The 18926-nt window shown below is 36.5% G+C and overlaps 1 protein-coding gene across 4 annotated transcripts in view; it reads left to right on the top strand.

Moving 5' to 3' along the window:
* The window catches only part of NLGN1 (neuroligin 1), a 280646-nt gene extending 263658 nt beyond the window's left edge, over positions 1-16988 (top strand). For 2 of the 4 annotated variants that reach the window (XM_071752644.1, XM_071752646.1), the window contains 3 exons: positions 5670-5855; positions 10411-11200; positions 12153-16988. In XM_071752644.1, the coding sequence (XP_071608745.1) occupies positions 5670-5855; positions 10411-11200; positions 12153-12975 (1799 nt within the window). In that variant the 3' untranslated portion in view covers positions 12976-16988. Of the gene's footprint in view, positions 1-5669; positions 5883-10410; positions 11201-12152 lie in introns of all 4 variants that reach the window. The other 2 variants (XM_071752643.1, XM_071752645.1) reach the window with 1 other exon arrangement.
* Positions 16989-18926: the final 1938 nt, after the last annotated feature.

Below are 18926 nucleotides of genomic sequence, written 5' to 3'. Positions count from 1 at the left end.
CTGACATGTTAATTTATCTCCTATGCATAAAATTAAAATAAAATCTGTATATAAATGCAGTGTCTCGCACATCGTAAACAGCCCAGGAAGGTGCATAATGATGTAAGATGGGACTTTACACATCTCCTGGAGTTAAGCTGCAGTCTTGCACTTCTGAAATCATGAATCATATTACTAGTGTGTATTTGGCAGAAAGCTACAGAAACAGGAGAGTACTTTGCTAATGTTGCAATTATTTTTTTTTTTGTATACCTAAAGAATGTGAGATGAAGCTGTTTCAGAAGATTTGCTTATCTGATTCTGGAACAGAAGTATGCTGGAAATACCTCTGAAAGGGTCTTTTTCTTGCACTGGCTGGTTCATGTACTCCTACATCTTCCTTATGGGAGTTCCTAGTCCTTTTAGTCACCTTACCCCTTATCCATTACTAAAATCTGCTATTAATATTAGGATGTGCTGGTCAGCAAAGCGAGGAGCAGTATGCTCTGCTTCATGAATATCACATATACATTAATGTTCAGAGCACTGCTGCCCACATAATTCATTCAGATGGGTTAGCTGATCTGAATTCAAGAGAGATGTCTAAGATAAAAACAAATGAGCTCTTTAAGTTTAACCGTATTGCTTAAAATTTGCTTATCTTGCTCACATTTCTAACTGAGTGGGTATAGTTTAAAGGGCAACAGAAATTTACTGTGCATGGTAATTACCATTCAGTATTAATAGAGGGTGTCAAACTGAAGTCCTAACCAAGGAACTTGCAGTCCAGAGGGAATATAACTTCTTCCCTCCAATATATCCTCTGTTCTTCCACTATGCATTGGTGCACTTATACTTGTACACGTTAACATTTGCTTTTAACAAACTATGGTATAGGAATGCACAGGGAGTTTCAACTGGAAACATAGCTAAATTATTACATTAGCCTAAACAGGTGGGTGATGCCAAGTCTTGAGTGCTACTGCTTTTGGTAACACAGCTCTTTAAAAAAAACAAAACAAAACACATTTGTGCATATCAGACCAGTTTTTACAGGCTCTTGTGGTTTACCTTTAGAGTAGCATTTGTTACTACATTTTTTTTCTCATGGTCAGATTTTTTATTTTTGTGGGGTGTTTTTTTTTTGTCCAGGAAGACATCTGCCCCTTACTTTCATCCATCCATGAAGGTGACTGAGTTATGAAACACTTAGGTGGACAAATCTCATCAGAGGGAAGGTTTGGTACTCAGGAGCCTGCAAGTAGCCTTCTACTGCATCATCAGGTTATAGTTGTCCTTTAAATTAAGAAATTTGTGTCAAGTGTCTTGGCACTCCCTTCTGCAATAATTTCAATGTTCAAGTTAGTCCAGAGCTTCAAATAATTTACTAAGGTGCACAACAAATATTTTAACTCTCCTAACTCTGTTATTTTATTTTCACTTCAAAAATGCTGGGATCATATTAGAAGAAGATTTATCTGAATGGCAAGCAGAAATCATTACCCAGACAGATAAGCCTATAAAGCATTAAAATTTATCTTAACGCAAAATACGGGGCCTGGTTGTAGCATGCTCTGCCTATTTGTCTAATGGACATGTAAGAGAGAAATGGTCAAAATGAGCTCAATAAATTTCTTTCTTAAACTCACAAAAGACCTCATCCTCACTTCCATAATTCTATTAGAGTCTGCTCCTTTGGAGGAGATAAAAGAAGAGATAACCTCTCCATTCAGAATATAAAATAGCAATTGTTAGCTGATGATTGGAATATTCCAGTAGAGGGACTTAATTATGGAACAAAATTAGCTCAATCTGACCTTTTTAGAGTATAATGCAAAAATAAGTTTTTTTGCAAATGTCTTCCTGGAATAACTAAAATAAAGAATAATTTACTTCACTTATTTTACAAGAGCAAAAGGTGGTAGCATATGATAGCAGCATTCTTGCAGGGATGACAATCCAAGGTTAATAATAAGACAGCTTTTGCAGAGAGGAATAATGTATTTTAATAGTCTGGCTGATATACTTTTAAAAAAGAGAAGCTTTCAGACACAAATGCCCTTTTCAGCAGGAGCAGGTTCACCCCTGTGACTCCAAATTGCTGGCTTAATATCTAGATCGTGGCACAGAAATGCATAGAAGTCTGTGGTATCTCTATTAATTACATTCTGAAAGCTCCTCTTGGGATAAAGACAAAAACATATTATTGCAAGCTCTCCTTTATCTAAGTGTTAAACAAGAAGAAGTGCTTGCACCTACAGACCTTACAGATGGGAGGTGTTAAAGCATTTCTCTTTGGGTGTTTAGGTAGATGACTGTGTCTGTGTTGAGGCACTTCTTGCCAGAGCAAAAGCAACCACAACCTGGAAAGAAAAACTTCACCTGTTTTTATCAGCCCCATCTCTGATTTCGTGACACTTTGAATGTTTCTAAGCCGTGCTGATACTACTGCATTTGAGGGGAAAAGGCATGAAGAGGTGGGGATATTAACTGGTTTCTTATGGTTCTGAAAAATGAGATAGAAATGCTTCATGTCATGAAAGTCAACATCAATCATCATCCATCTTGTGCAGATCTGGAACGCAGCCAGGGTGGGTCTTGCTGAGGAGGTGTGAGAAATTTCTTTTGCATTGGAGCTGTTGTTCTGGACACAAGTCATAATTTGTCCAATACAGATGAATTAGGAGGACATTACTTATATTTCCTTTTTTTTTTCTTTCCTTTTTTTTTTTTCCCCTCTACATTTTTTTTTTTTTTTTTAATAAACTGAAAGCTCCCCCTTCTGGCACATTTCCTGAACTGAGTCCAACTTTCCTGATAACTGCAGGAGGCATTTCTTCTTTTACTGTCTTTTCAAGATCTTTTTGACAAAGGTTCTTTGAAACTGGTGTATTTATCATTTCCCAAGGATTTCCCACTTCCCCATCAAGCTTCAGGGCTTGATGTGAACTCATTTAACAGCTGGGGATTGCCTTGGGGCTTTACCTATAATTTTCATCTGTTGCTTTTCCAAAGACTCTCTTGCTTCCCACTTTGCTACATATTATGCAGAGTATAGAAAACACTTATTTCAGAAACTGTGAGGGTTAGCATTTGTTTTCCTTCAGGGTGATCACTGTGTCTCAGCTTATACCCTGCTATCTCTTTTCTAATAAATGTCGTGGAATCTCTTTGAAAACTCTCCAGGATCTTTTTGAACCAAAGCTGCAGCTCTGCTGGATCATGTCCCAGGCTCAGGGGATCTGCAAGCTAGGGAAAGGGAGAAAAGAAAAGAGGGGCTTGGTTATTGAACAATTTTGGTAACTGCTGTAACTGCTGTAACTGCTCTCATCTCATTGCTGCCTGCATCTCAAGAATGTTCAATGCCCAGAGTTCCTCTGACCCCTCAAATCAGTGCAGTGACTTAAGTGCTTAATATGATGAGCTGATTTCTCACTGATTTTCCAGTCATGTACTTTTGCATAGGAAAGGGAAGACCTCCCCAGCATGTGCAGCCAGAGTAAATACAAAAATACTGTATTTTCCATTGATTTCAACGTTTTAATTTAGTTACGGTCACTGGTACCATCCCTCAACTCCAAGCAGGCTGACAAAGGCTACTGAGTCTGGTTAGGAAGCTTTCATTATATTTGCTATTATAGATTCAAAGGCATCACCTCTCTGGGTCCTGAAAAACTATTTATGAGGAACATTTTAGTGGAACATGAGGACAGGATTGAATTCTTCTGTGCAGGAAGGATTATACTGGAGCCATATACAGAGACCTGCCAGCCCCTCTGGCTACACAGAAGAAAACAAAAGAGAGTGAATCAGAGTAAAATAATATCAGATTCATCTCAACTCAGTACTGAGCTGCAATATTAAAATGCCAATGAATTAATTATGTTTGTGACTTTGTTTCTGAGCTTTCCCTGAATATCAGGGTGGGATTTTCATCTAGGATAGTGAAGCTACTTTGCTTTTTTATACAGTGAAGTAGTGAGTGTGGCAGGGTTTAGTTGCAGAACGGTAGATATTTTAATGTCTAGTATCACAATAACAATTTACTGTGGCTGCAGTGAATGATGTACTCCCATTAGACTTGGTACATTAGGTCTGAAAGTGGGAGAATTGCTGGCCTGGCACCTTATGCCACTTTCCTGTTCTCTCTCCATGGTAACAAACCCCAGGATTGACCAACACAAACAAAACTGCTCCCCCTACCCAGGGCACTCCATAGGCAGGGAGGCCAATGAGCTTTCTGTGCAGTTTACAGCACAGAGGGTCTGGTGGTGTCAATGTCTACACCTGTGCCAGACACCAAATGTGAGCTTGCCATTTGAGGTCAAATCATAACAAAAATAGGGTAACAAATGTCATGGTCATTGTCTGTATGGAAATAGACACATGCATGAATTTATCTGTGTTCTTGTTAAATTCTTACTTCATATGTGTATAGGCACGTATGTATTTCTTCTTAGAAATGTATCAAAAGCTGCTTTTATTGTCATAATGAAACAGCAGGACTCCTTTGAGAACCATTTGTCTGAAAAACTACTGTAAAAGTCTTTTGAGTAGGCTGTCTGCACTCCAGAGAGTGAAATCAGTAGTACTTTGACGAGGCTAGAAGAGCCACTAATATCTAATTAATGTGGAAATAATTGTTGTAATGGTTGCATTTCTCTACAAAGCATGTGCTGAAAAACAGTTACACCATCAGTTTAGTGAGGCTCTAAATCAGTTTGATATGCAAATGGAGGTGCTGGGCTACTTCAGAACTCTGGTGTAATTTAAACATTTGTTTATTAAATTGGGAAACTTGGGAATGTCACAAATAGGATCCAAACCCATCTTTTGTCAATGGAGACTTTCTTCAGAGTTTCTGTTGTTCATCTTTTAGAGGCAGTGGGCTCTAATGGCAAGAGGAACAGCAATACTAAATATGAGGGTACCTCTGAGGGGAGTGTAAAACAGCCATTCTTGCACCTGACTTGTTTCACCGTTTTGCTTCCAGTATGAATATAGGAGAGCAATTCTTGTGCTCCAGATTAGCCCTGAGCTCTTATCTTTCTGATGTTAAAGGGTCATGGAAACAGCTTAAATTGTCTTTATCCACTTAATGTAGATTCAATTAACTCAGGTTACTGACTATGAGCTGGAGCTCAGGGAGTTGAGAGCTGCTCACATTGTTCAACTTGTCCCGTGCCATAAGCTGCATTTATTCTGGGGGTGAGAACAGAAGGAAAAGTGTGTTGCCTGGACATAACCAAACATGGTCTCAGAGAAATGAAATTGTTGCCTCTCAGCCATGCACAAAGCTCATGCCTCTGAGTGTAGAACTAAAATACACAGTTGACCAAACCACTTATAAAATGCCTGCAGCATATCTGTCTGCTAAACCTTTACTTTTAAGCTGATTCAATCAACACAAAGTCTTTGGGACTTGTATGTCTTGACCTGTTAAGACTTAGATGAGTGTTCTGTCTGGGATGTATCTTCATGTTCCCTACAGTAATATAACATGGTCCAAGGACTGAGTACCAAATAATGTTTTTCTGAAAGAGTGCAAAGTAGCGAATTGTTGACCAGCAAATATGAAAAATTATTTAGTTGCATAATATTTAATGACATTTTCTTTTGAAATCATACTTAGAAGGCTGCAACCGGACTATTCACTTGCTAACCCTTTCTTTTTTCATTTATGTTCACAGGATTTTTGAGTACTGGGGACCAAGCAGCAAAAGGAAACTATGGCCTCCTTGATCTAATTCAAGCTTTGCGATGGACTAGTGAAAATATTGGGTTCTTTGGAGGTGACCCACTAAGAATAACTGTTTTTGGATCTGGTGCAGGCGGTTCATGCGTCAATCTGTTGACTTTATCCCATTATTCTGAAGGTAACCGTTGGAGCAATTCAACCAAAGGTATTATGCAGGTTGCAAATTTTGACAATTTTGGTGTCTGCATGCCACCACCATTAGTACTATGTGATGCTCTGTATACTCTCTTTGTTCCTATGGACTGTTGAGTTCAGCTCAATATTAAGCAAACTTTTTAAAGGCTCTGCAAGCTGCCTTTTCCCTCAGCTCTTCTGTGCATGTTTAAATTTTGGGTCGCTTTCTTCTTTTCCTATGGAGTTTTGTAGGAAGACTTTATTAGCAGACTTGTGAACAGCATTTTCTCGGTGCATTGTTTTTGTCTCTTTTTCTTTCCTACCTAAGGGTGTTCTTTTTGGAAAACCAGTCACTCATGCTCACAGTAGATGAGGTCAACTATATTCAGTCAGTCATGAAAGGCATGTTTAGTTTCTCATGAGGAGGAGAATTTAAAGCAAACTAAAATGACACCATTTATCTTTTTAGGCTAACAGCTGACATGCTTAAAATTATTATTTTGTGTGAAGGAAACAAGTACTCAGTTCAGAAATCTTTTGTCTGAAACTGCATGAACTTCACTTGCTGTCATCTAATAAAAGAATGGTTGAATGTTTTGCATGCATGATCCAAAATTGTCAAAGCATCCAAGTTGCAAATGGATTTTCTTCTATATGTTTTTCCTATTCCATAACTAACACCTTTTCTCTCTGACTGAGGCAGGTATCAGGAAATTAAAAACATGCTCTATCTTTTTTTCCTCTTTTTGTACCCAAGTTCCACAGGGTTTCTCTCATTTGCATGCCTATTCCTTATTGATCACATTACTTTTGTCCCAGTTTTCATATCTTTTATCTGTATTTTTTAGTTTTACCAGGGACATTACACTGTGCTGTGTGCATACAATCCTCCACTGATTTATACAGCTGTATCACCATGGGGGATTAATTGGTCAGTCATAAAAAAAATAATTCCACTGACATTAAAAGAACTGCAGGTACCCAAAGTGATGATGCAGAGCCCACTGAGGTCAATAGAAGTGACAGATTCTTTAGATCAGGCCTTAATACTACTTTCAATGAAGAAAAAAATCTAGCTTTTACAAGAAAGGTCTAATGAGGCTGTAGTTGGAATTTTCGTCTATTTCTACAATAGTGTCATGTAATTTGTAATATTTTTTTTCCATAACTACCTGGAGTTAAATTGGACACATTTAATTTATAAACTGGCCTATAAGAACCACAGGTAAGGCTTAGCTCAATACACTATCCTGTGGGTTGCACTGTACCATCTTTTTTCATCAGAATTCAGAAATAATTGTTATCACATTTAGCTTAAGGTTGAATCAGGAGACCTGGTTTCTCCTCACCTAACTCTTACTTAATTTTAATCATAGATTTGTTAAATGGCTGATCTTGATATTCTTGGTCTAACATGCCATTGATGTGAAATGCCACATAGACAATATCTGGTGTTGCCACTTCCCAGCAAATTTTACCCTGGCATATTCAAACACGTGGCCAGAATTTTGCAAGGAGCAGAATTTGAGGAAACTGATGCAGTAATTTGCTGATATAGCAGACCAAAGGGTTTGGGAGGGGGCTGGAAAGGGCTTAAGGGTGTATATGTAAATTTCAATTGTAAAAGTAAGTTTTTGAGGATTTATTTTATGAAAAAGCAAAAACATGATTAACTGAAATCTGCATTAAACAGGAGGCACAACCCCACTTATGTTTCACTTAGGGCTTGCTTGACCTGCCATTTAAAAGAAACCCCAAACATGAAAGTATTTGGTCAGCTTCAAATAAGAGAAGTTATTTCAAGTTTCTAAACATTTTCACATATCTCAACATTTTCAAAACAGCTTTTGTTGTGCAGTATTAGCCAGTCTCTTTCAGAAGCTGTAAATTTGGATGCTCTCTTTGCTTCCCTCCTTTCCCTTTGAAAGGATCCCTCATGAGTTGAGAGGAAGCATTCAGCCTGTTTCAAGATGATGTTTGTTCAGAGCTGCCCATCTGCAAGTGGGCAGAACAGCACCCAGTTTTCAGCAAGTGCTTGGAAAACGTGGATGAATATATGCAAATTATTATTACTATTATTATTTATTTTGGTGAGACTTTGAATAGTAGTCACAAAGCTATACGGTCCACTGAACATTTAAATCTTGCCATCAGTCTGCATCCCATAAACTCTAATAATCACGCACAGTATCAGAGGAAAATGGCATTCCACATCCTGTGTGGTACCAATTTCTGCCAGAAATTATGTGACAGAATGAATGAATTTTTAATTCTCTGGTTCGTTTTTCACCAAATGGCTTGAGAGGAGGAATATTTCCTTCAGCATTCTTCAGCAGAAGAAGGGATGTTTAGTTTCATTTCCTGAGATAACTTTATGGCCAGAGGGCCTGACCACTTTTATTTAATCCATTGTTTAATGTTTATGTAGCACTTAGCAAGCCATAGTGTTTATACCAGCAGTTTCTTAATAAGTAGCTTACATTTTCTGTCCCTGTTCAAAAATATTTATTTAAACAACAGTTTTACACAAGGTGCAAAATAGAAACTTTATGAAGTATCATGAAATTCATCTTTTTGAAAATTCACTTTTGTCATTTGATTACATTACAGTGACTGGATCCTCTGTGATAATTCCACTGACTTTGAGATGATTTGTAGCATCTCAATATGTGTATATATTTTTATTTGCTTGGTAGTTCAAGTTCTTTCTTATTTTTTACTCATCTTTTGCAAGGAAATAGTACCTTGGATATATCTTCTCATAAATTTAAGGAGAGGCTTGAGTTTACATATTTCAGTCCCTACATCTGTCTGATTTTCAGACTCTTGGATTTGGACCTAATGCAGGTTAGAATGATTTTTAAATTCCTCAGAAGCCTGTAAAATATTTCCTGCCAGCAACTGAACCCAACCAACTTCTGAGTGTATGGACTCAGCTGCTGCAATAGAGGCTGCACAGAAATGTCTCTGACTTGATTTAGGGGCTATGGAAGTTTTTTATCAATAGTAGTGTGTTACTTATCAAAGTAAAAGCCATCTTTTGCATTATTGGAATAAAATTCCATAGTAACCTCAGCACCTGAACTCAAGTTTCTTTAGTGGGACTGTACAGCTATTCATCAAGCACTGGACCAAAGACAGTCTTAGAAAAATGATGTGAATGAGGCCAGATGTCACTTCCAGTCCCTGAGGAACTCCACTAAACTCAGTGGGATTACACCAACAAAAGTAAACCCAAACTGTGACCCATGTTATCTTACATCAGCATCACCGACATACGCTGTAGATTATTTTGTATAATCCACAGTGAGCCATAGGAGGAAGGGTCCAGTAGAAGATGTTTTCCAGTCATCAGTGCATAAGATGTGTGGCTGAAATGAACTGGATGTACTTCCATGAAAATACTAAAAAAAAGGGGGGAAAGCCATTGTTACCTAAATATAATCTAAGTTTCTGATGAGCACTATATGAGAGCAATTTTTTTTCATTTTCTTACCCAACAACCTGCCTCAGATGGAGCAGGAAAAGGCAAAGGCCCAACACAAAGTATGGGCAGACAGGTGGAGTTCTGATTGCATTCAAGTGAAGAGCAAAAAAATTTGGTTGATTCACTGCCTACAAAGGTATGAGGCTGTCATCCATGATATGTTCAAAAATGCTTACAAGAAGGGAGAGGAAAACATCATTTTATAGACATTTTGTTATTTCTGTGAGTAGAATTTCTGGTCTGGAGTGCTAGTTAAATCATCATAAATTCAAATTAATAGCACTGAAGTCTTTGGGATTTGCTGTGTATTTATATGCAAAGTCAGATCATACTCTCTCCATCTCCCCCCTAAATGAATACCTGAACATCTCTGAATTACAAAGCTAAATAATGTAAAATATATCGTTTCCCTTTTTATGTAATTGTGATCACTATAAACCTTCATTGAAAAAACTCATTACAAGACAAGATCTTGACTTAGACACAAACTTAATAGCTGCATGGTACCTTCTCATCTCTTACTGCAGAATATAAACTTTTACTATGATATTCAATTCAAAACCACTACACCTCTCAAACCAAGGTTAATCCCAAACAAAACATTGAAAAGCAGTTTATTAGGTTCATGTAACACATAGCTGTATGTACAGGTGCTGCTAATGGCTTGAACAATATCCAGAAATTCAATCCATTTCAGAGACTTGTTGGCTTTTCTTCCCACCTATAAATTTCTTTAACTTCAGGAATTTTCTTCAAGTTTTATTCTACATAAGGTAATGCCACTTTTATTTTTTTTTTCCTGAGTTTGATTTGAAAAACTGTTCCTCCAGCTGGACTCCACTGAGGTAGAATCATTTGCTTCAATTTCTGCACATGCTGCATTTATTTTGTATACATTACCTGTAGGTACAATGACAGCCAGTTCTCCCCATCTTTTGTATTTAAGTATCATTAGGATTCAAGTATCTCTTCTATCCCAGCTTTCTATTGTTTCAAAGAACCCCTTTGATTCTTTCAAGTATGTAGCTGTCTCAAGGTCACTTCAGAAGTTTTTAAATGTTTCTCCCCACAGGACTTTTTCAAAGAGCAATAGCTCAAAGTGGAACAGCTCTCTCCAGCTGGGCAGTTAGTTTTCAGCCTGCAAAATACGCCAGGATGTTGGCTACTAAAGTTGGTTGCAACATGTCAGACACTGTAGAGTTGGTAGAATGTCTCCAGAAGAAGCCTTACAGAGAACTTGTGGACCAGGACATTCAACCAGCAAGGTACCACATAGCCTTTGGACCAGTAATTGATGGCGACGTGATCCCGGATGATCCTCAGATCCTGATGGAACAAGGAGAATTCCTCAATTATGACATCATGTTGGGAGTTAACCAAGGAGAAGGCTTGAAATTTGTGGAAAACATTGTGGATAGTGAAGATGGCATATCAGCTAGTGATTTTGACTTTGCAGTTTCGAATTTTGTCGATAATTTATATGGATACCCTGAAGGCAAAGATATATTGAGGGAAACCATTAAATTCATGTACACAGACTGGGCTGACAGACACAATCCTGAGACCAGAAGGAAAACACTGCTGGCTTTATTTACTGATCACCAGTGGGTTGCACCAGCAGTGGCCACAGCAGATCTTCACTCAAATTTTGGATCGCCTACATATTTCTATGCCTTCTACCATCATTGCCAGACAGATCAGGTACCTGCATGGGCAGATGCAGCCCATGGAGATGAGGTTCCTTATGTACTAGGAATCCCCATGATTGGCCCTACTGAATTGTTTCCTTGTAATTTCTCCAAAAATGATGTCATGCTAAGTGCAGTGGTGATGACATACTGGACAAACTTTGCAAAAACTGGGTGAGTAACCAAATAATGAATAGTCTTGTATGCAAACTCTGGATGTAATGATGTGGTGCTTTTCCTTGGAAGTGCCTCCATGCTTGTAGGATGAATAAGAGATTAAGAACTGAGTTGGATTTTTATGTTTATTGTAGTGCCCCTCAGCTCACTTACATGTTCTAGCGAAAAGAGGGAAAAAATAACTTTGTGAACTTTCTGTATGGAGGAATTTAACAAGTACTTTGTACAAAAAATAATTAGGGGATCCCCAGAAAAGTGCAAACCAAACCATTTAACATATATATACAGTTAAAAATGGTTACCTTAATAAATGACCTTACCCAGCACTGTTAATGTTTTCATTCCAGGAGACAGGAAATGATATAAATGTTGCATTTCTATAATATAGCTTATTTTAATAATGTATTTTGGTTTAATTTGACACTTTTGTCCATGAAATACCTGTCTTCAAGTTTGAAAAAAAAAATATCCTTTTAGTAAATTTTGCTTTCACTGATCATTCAAAACACTTTTCTATCTTTGGTCTTTCACCTCACCTCTGGAAGGCCACAGATACTGCACAGGAACTGAAATGCTGAGCTTTAGGTTACTAAAGAAGAAAAGAAAAACTTCTTGTCCTCTCAAGCTGTTCTCTGAGAGACATTTGTCCTCCTTATCACATTGCAGGCAATTTGTCCTCAGCAGCAAACGGTTTCAGCATGAGGAGAGATGGCAGTTTTTAGGGGGGAACTTGGGAAGTTGTTGAAGTCTATGTAAAAGAAGAGTTCATTTGCATAATGCTGTTTCTAATCATGATTATTAAGGCCTCTGATTTTAGGAAATAGCATTCTGCTCTGTCCAAAAGCAGGCTTAAGCTTTAAGTATAAAATGTTAATTATGTTAATTTTATAATTCCTTTTGAAACACTTTGTAACATCGGAGACTGTTCTGATTTATTTCTTTCTTTCAGTGACCCAAATCAGCCAGTGCCACAAGACACAAAATTCATCCATACCAAACCAAATCGTTTTGAAGAAGTAGCATGGACCAGATATTCCCAGAAAGACCAACTCTATCTTCACATCGGATTAAAACCACGAGTCAAAGAACATTATAGGGCCAATAAAGTGAACCTTTGGTTGGAACTGGTACCTCATCTGCACAATCTCAACGACATCTCCCAGTATACCTCTACCACAACTAAAGTGCCATCAACTGATAATACTTTCAGACCGACGAGGAAAAATTCTGTTTCTGTTACTTCAGCCTTCCCTACAGCCAAACAAGATGATCCCAAACAACAGCCAAGCCCGTTTTCCGTGGATCAGAGGGACTATTCCACAGAGTTGAGTGTTACTATTGCCGTTGGTGCATCCTTGCTGTTCCTGAACATTTTGGCCTTTGCAGCACTGTACTACAAAAAGGACAAGCGGAGACACGACGGTCACAGGAGGTGTAGCCCGCAACGCACGACTACCAATGATCTTACCCATGCACAAGAAGAGGAGATAATGTCCCTCCAAATGAAGCACACTGACTTGGATCATGAATGTGAGTCCATCCATCCACATGAGGTGGTTCTGAGGACCGCCTGTCCCCCAGACTACACCCTAGCTATGAGAAGGTCTCCTGATGATATTCCCTTAATGACACCCAACACCATCACAATGATCCCCAACACTATACCAGGGATTCAACCCCTACACACATTCAATACCTTCACTGGAGGACAGAACAATACTCTGCCCCATCCTCATCCCCACCCCCATTCACACTCAACAACCAGGGTATAGCCAGACAAGATGAAACAAACTCTATTTTTTGATGGATTACAGTAGGTGATATTACTGAAGATTACTTGGCTTTCAACCTACAAGACTCTTACTATTTAAATATGGAGGAATATTATGTGAATATACATATCAAGAACATTTGGGGTTTTGGAAAAAAATGAATTGTACATATATCAAATGAACTTAAGAAAGAAACAAAACAAAACAAAACAAAAAAAAGAAAAACAAAAAACCCAACTGTTTGCAATTGCTTGAAGCAGTTGTCCTGAATGATACTTTTTCATTCACATTCAAGTATTAATTTTTTGAAGATTTAAGTTACATAATGGAATTAGGCATGTGCAACACAAACAGGAAAGAACTATGACTGAAAATTTTAAAAACCTATAAATATGCACAAGGGACACACTAATGGAATGTCAGATAATTTTCACCAGTTTTTATTTGGACCTGTTTTATTGTGTAGACCATATTTACATATTTGAATAAGTACACAAAGCACCAATGCTGTTAAGGCCTTAGAAAGGGGCTCATGCTTAAATCTGCCAGTCTAAGAAGTTTTACAGCCTGGCAGGTACAACATTATCACATAAGTGCTGTCAGTATAAAAGTTGTGGGAATAAAGGAAACTGGATATTTTTAGCACGATGTGCATGATAATTTATATGCTTGGTGGCTGTGCTGCTGATTAAGCCGTAATTAAAATTCTTCTCATCCCATTGGAGTTTTTATTAGAAGCTTTCTCCATCAATTGGCACGACCTAAAGAAGTTTTTTAAAGGGGCAAAAGTAATTAAAGGAAAATATTTCACAGTAGCTTCAGAAATAGAAGGAATTGCAACAGTTGTTAAAGGTATTTATGGCACTCCAGGTGTACATTGGTACTGATGTGAATCCCAGACAAAAAATTTGTATTATTAATGTTCTTTCCATCTAAATATTTTCTAACTTTAGCATAACTTTAATGGAATGTCCTTGGATGAAGGATTTATACTTTGCTGTGATTTAGTTACAATATATCTAGTTGAAAATGGTAAGGCAAAGTGTGTCCAAAATCACAATATTTTGCAATATAAAAATGCCCCAATATTACTGCTTTGATTACACCTTTCAGTTTATTGTTTAAACTCATGTTGCATGTTAAAAAGTTTAGTTATAATACTTTAATATAAAGTTAATTCCCTTTTTGCTATACGTTAGCTTTGCCATTCAAATTAATGCTCTAGACCTGATGGCAAGAGTGGAGAAAAAGAGGCTATGTAAAAATGGGGAGAGAGCCAACAATGGGAAAATTTATGTCATGAAATGTTTGTGTGATTTGATATTAAGGTTCTAAAAATCACAAGAAATTTTTCATTCCCCTATTGCTTTCCAGTAATTATATACCATGGTCCTTTCAAAATGTTTGTATATGTAATCAGATGTACATTTATATAAAAGGAAATAATTGAGATGGACTTAAGAGCACATCCCTGATAAATACTTTCTCTCTTTCCTGTACTATATTTCTATTAGACTAAAGTTATGTGATTTTTTTTTTTTACATTTTTTCAAATTACTAGCAATTTTGATAGTTTGTAAGATAATGTGAAGAACTTTCTCTGACAAACTAACTGCAGTAACAGAAACATTTCTTTTCAATTACTCTTTTTCAAGAATGAAAGCTTATTACACACAAAAATTGTATACTACTTGATGGAAAATTTCTTTGTACTTTTTGGCCATATTACTGGTCACTGAGTGAAATAAAGATAATCTGGATAACAAATATTATTCCAATGCTAAGAGACCTGATCTTTGCTCATTAAAGAGCTAAAATGTTTATTGCTGTTTTGTCATTTTTTAATGAAGTAATGGTAACTGTCTCAAATAAAGAGTAATATCTTAAGACCAGTCTGGTTTTTGAAGACATGAACATGCCTTCTACAATAAATACAACTGCATTTTTATAGCCCAGTCCCATTTACAGCCATTTCTTGCAGAAGTGCTGACATTGTGACTCTAATTCTGTCCTAGTATTATACACAAATCTCCCCCAGTTTTCAGGAATAAGTCAAAAATACAAATAACGACCCTTGGAAAAAAAAAGTCAAGGAACAGGCCCGATTGAAATAAATCTGCAGTAGTTTGTGGCAGGAGAAAAATTCTCTGGGTTTTATTTGGGTGATGGAACTTCCATCAGAAACTGGTAGGAAGCTGAAAGTGTGTTTGCTAACATCAAGTGCAAATGTTAAAATTGAAGCTGAAAGTGAAATAAAATACTGCAATTTTAGAGGTTTTCTTTAGCTATGAAAAAAACAAAGAAAAAACCAAGACAACAAACAAATGCGAAAGAAAAAAGAAATCCATATATTTAATTAGTGAGTCTTGTCGTCCCCAGTTTTAAATTAAGCTCTTTCAGTAGAAGCATCAAAAATTGTCTTCAAAATCCAGGATGGTCTGTGTGCAATTTCTGCCTGATGTGGTTGTGCTTTTAGACTGTGACCTGCCAATGTAAACCAATAAAAAGAATTGTCTGCCATCTGATAATTATTGTTTAATAGGAAGATTGTATTTTGCTATGTTGATGAAACAGAACAAAACAAAACAAAAAAAAAAACAAAAAACAGGAATATTGATGGCCATAAAAAAAGGATATTCATGAAATATGATTTTTCTGTGCTTTTCTTAACTTTCTCAAAACCAAAATAACTTCTCTCTAGTTTATTTGTGGCCATATATCTATATATCTCTATATATACAGTATCTGGTAATTGTTTACTTTCATTAGTTACAAAATAAATGATTTAGGTAAACCAAGCATGACACTACACTTTATTTTTGTCAGCCAACAGTATTTAAAATGTGAAAGATGAAGGCAGCACCACGGATTTTCTCACTCCTGTTTGAAATAATAGAAAAAATGTGATACAGATACTGTGAATGATATTTTAGTGGCTATTTTATAATTGCATTACAGCAGCTGGCCTTCCAAAAGTAAGATGGTGTCCCACATTTTAACTGAACATTAAGAAAGACCAAGAGGTATTTTGAAGCTGAAACAGAATAAAAATATAGGGAATGGTTTGGGAATATCTTCATTATGCATCATGGAATATGAGTTTGTTCTTTTTAAGATATTTATCTGTCTGATTTGTTTTCTTTGGTAGCCTACAGGAAAGCAAAACTGAGTGTGATATTTAATTTTGTGTATCATCCTTGGACCAGGTTTCCAGTAACATTAGGATATCAGTCAGTCTTTGGAAGTTCAGAAGAATTATAAAAAGCCTGCATTTCTTGCTTTCACACTTTTGTAAATATGTTTGCAGACCTTTTTAAGAAAATGTATTCTACCATTTTGAAAAAAAAAACAAAAAAACCAATGGAATCATTGTCTCGTTTATCTATTAAAATTACAGGCAATATAATGTGCTGTGCTGACATTTCTAGGAGAAATAAAGCAGATAAAAAACACATTTTGCTCAGTGGTATCTCAGTTGGTTCCATGTGGCATTTTCTACCCACTGAAGCCTTTCAGGGCATGGATGAGTTACTGGAATATCCTATCCCCTAGGAAAGTGTAGTTGTTGTTTTCCTTGTCTGTATTAAAGATGGATTCCGAAGTCACACAACTTTAGTTATTGGTTATTTTAATTATTGACATAGCCTGAAAAAAGGAATAATTAAGGTCTAACATTCACAGGTTTAAAGACACTGCTGCACAGAAAGTGCTGGAAATTCTATTGCAAACTTCACTAGGAGATGAAAGAGCTGAATTTATAGGAAGCTGCCAAACATTATGGCAGTCCTTTGATGTTTGTAATTTGGTGGGATTTTTCTATGATGTTAGTTTAAAATATTGGCCTTTTTTCCCCTCCTTTTTTATAGTAATCGACTGTTAACATATCACTGCTTTTTACTATAAGTGAACATTAGATAATTTAATTATTCTTATGAAAACCTGCTCCCAAATAAATTAGATTAGCAGAAAATTCCCAGCAGAGGTTTTGTTATTTTTTGTTCAAAGCTCTTGTCTTGTTTTACAAACAAAGCTCAGTTTTGTTTTACTTTTCAGTCTCTAAGCTAAGGGACTTTCTGCAAATAACATTAAAAGTCTCTTTCTCTTTTTGAAATAATAACACTGTAAGATTAAGTTGTCCTTCTGAGGCCTCCAAATAAATGGCACATCAATGCATTTGTTTGGAGACCTGAAATTAGCAACATTTAACTCAGCATTCGAGAGCAGCAGAATCAATGAATCAACCACCAGCCACGAGGTCCCTTTTCTCTTAGGTTCTGCTAATGTTATATAGCAATTGATTTCTTATTTACAGATTCAGTAAAAACTTAATTCTGTGAAATGGGAAATGTTTAGAACAAGGTAATAAACTTTATCTGGGGGAAAATGTTTAGAAAAAAACTTGTTGAGAATCACCTGGGAAGGATGCATTTTTATGTGCAACTTGGCTTCATTTCTTTTTGTTGATATAATAAGTCTTAGTAACTCATAAACATGCAAAACTGTAATTTCTGTAATAAGATTTGGTTGCTAGAATGAATTAAAGTATCATATGTAAATAGTGGGTTCCAGCCTGTTCTGAGTTTACCTTCCTTTACTAATGGGAGAGATGAAAAACCTCATCGAAGTGCAAGACATTTGTACAAGTAATTTCATACATAATCTTGAAATGTTCTTTTTTTAAAATTTTTATTTGAAGACAGAAGTACAATCACAGCAGTAGAAGCCATGTAAGTATTTGTTTGCCACAGAAAATGCCTTTTTGTGCGTGTATCTATATAATTTATAACTATATATATATAAAAATATATATACACAACTTCCTCTCCACATGCATACAACGTGCACTACTCCAGCCAAGAGAGATTTCAAAAAACCATGAATCAAGAGAGAATTTTACCTTTCTGCTCCATGCAGAGTCAGTTCAAAGGGAAATGCAAGTGCTTGGTGTGGAGGTGACACCAGTACCTGATTCTGCATTCTCCACTGGTTCAACTGATAAGCTCAACTGATGCCATTTTTTCTAGGACCAGCTGAATTTCTATTTATCATAGGACCACTGAAATCAATGAAGCCCTGAGAATTTACACCAGCTATTGATCTGCTTCTGGACCTCTAAAGTTCACCATAGCTCCTCTCACCTTCCAGTATCTTCTCATGAACATCAACACCCACTCACAGAAATTACTACAAGTAGAACTACCTGATTTATGAGCATTATCAGGCACTAAAACATGCTCTAAAGTATTATTTTATGTAAGGCCATACATGTAGAGCTTCCTATGTTAAAAAAAAAAAATAATAAAAAATCCCTGGTAATTCCATTGATACTAAGAAAAGGTTGGTATAGTTGTCAGCCTTTACATGATCTAGGTTTTATGTTAAAATCTTCTTTTTGCAAAAGAAACATTCATTTCTTTCTGATCCTCAAATCTTTATGTTGATCTGTATGTCAAAGACCCAATGATACTTCCCAGCAGTGTTAAGGCCGCTCTTCTCTGCTTCAGTCTGCAAGGGAAGAGACACAAAACTGAGCCACACACTTGCTGTAAATTCAGAACAGAAATAGCTGGATTTTCTTTTTTATCTGAATTTCACCCTCTTAGTGTCAGCAGTGCCAGACACTCAGTGTTTACGAACTTAACTATAGAATTATGCCACTTAAAAAAATAATAAATGTGGAGCTCCTGTGTCTCTAGGGTTGGGCAGTTACTATTCAGGTTTTCTGCTTTACAGCTATAAGAGCCAGTAGCTTTTATTCAAGAGGATGTTGATAATGCTGGCAACCAGAGGTGATAATGGTAGAGCTCAATTATCAAAATGTTAATGAAATATTGTGTGAGCTAATAACATTATTATTAAAAAAAAAAAATAGAGACAGACATTTTGCATGTAATTATTTTGTTCAGTTGCTGTGGAAGTTGATGAAAATTTTGTTGTTGACTTTACTGAAA

This window comes from Heliangelus exortis, chromosome 9, assembly GCF_036169615.1.
Source record: "Heliangelus exortis chromosome 9, bHelExo1.hap1, whole genome shotgun sequence".
Taxonomy (NCBI): Eukaryota; Metazoa; Chordata; class Aves; order Apodiformes; family Trochilidae; genus Heliangelus; species Heliangelus exortis.
The sequence above is the reverse complement of the archived record's forward strand: the minus strand, read 5'-3'. Positions and strand labels throughout refer to the sequence as shown.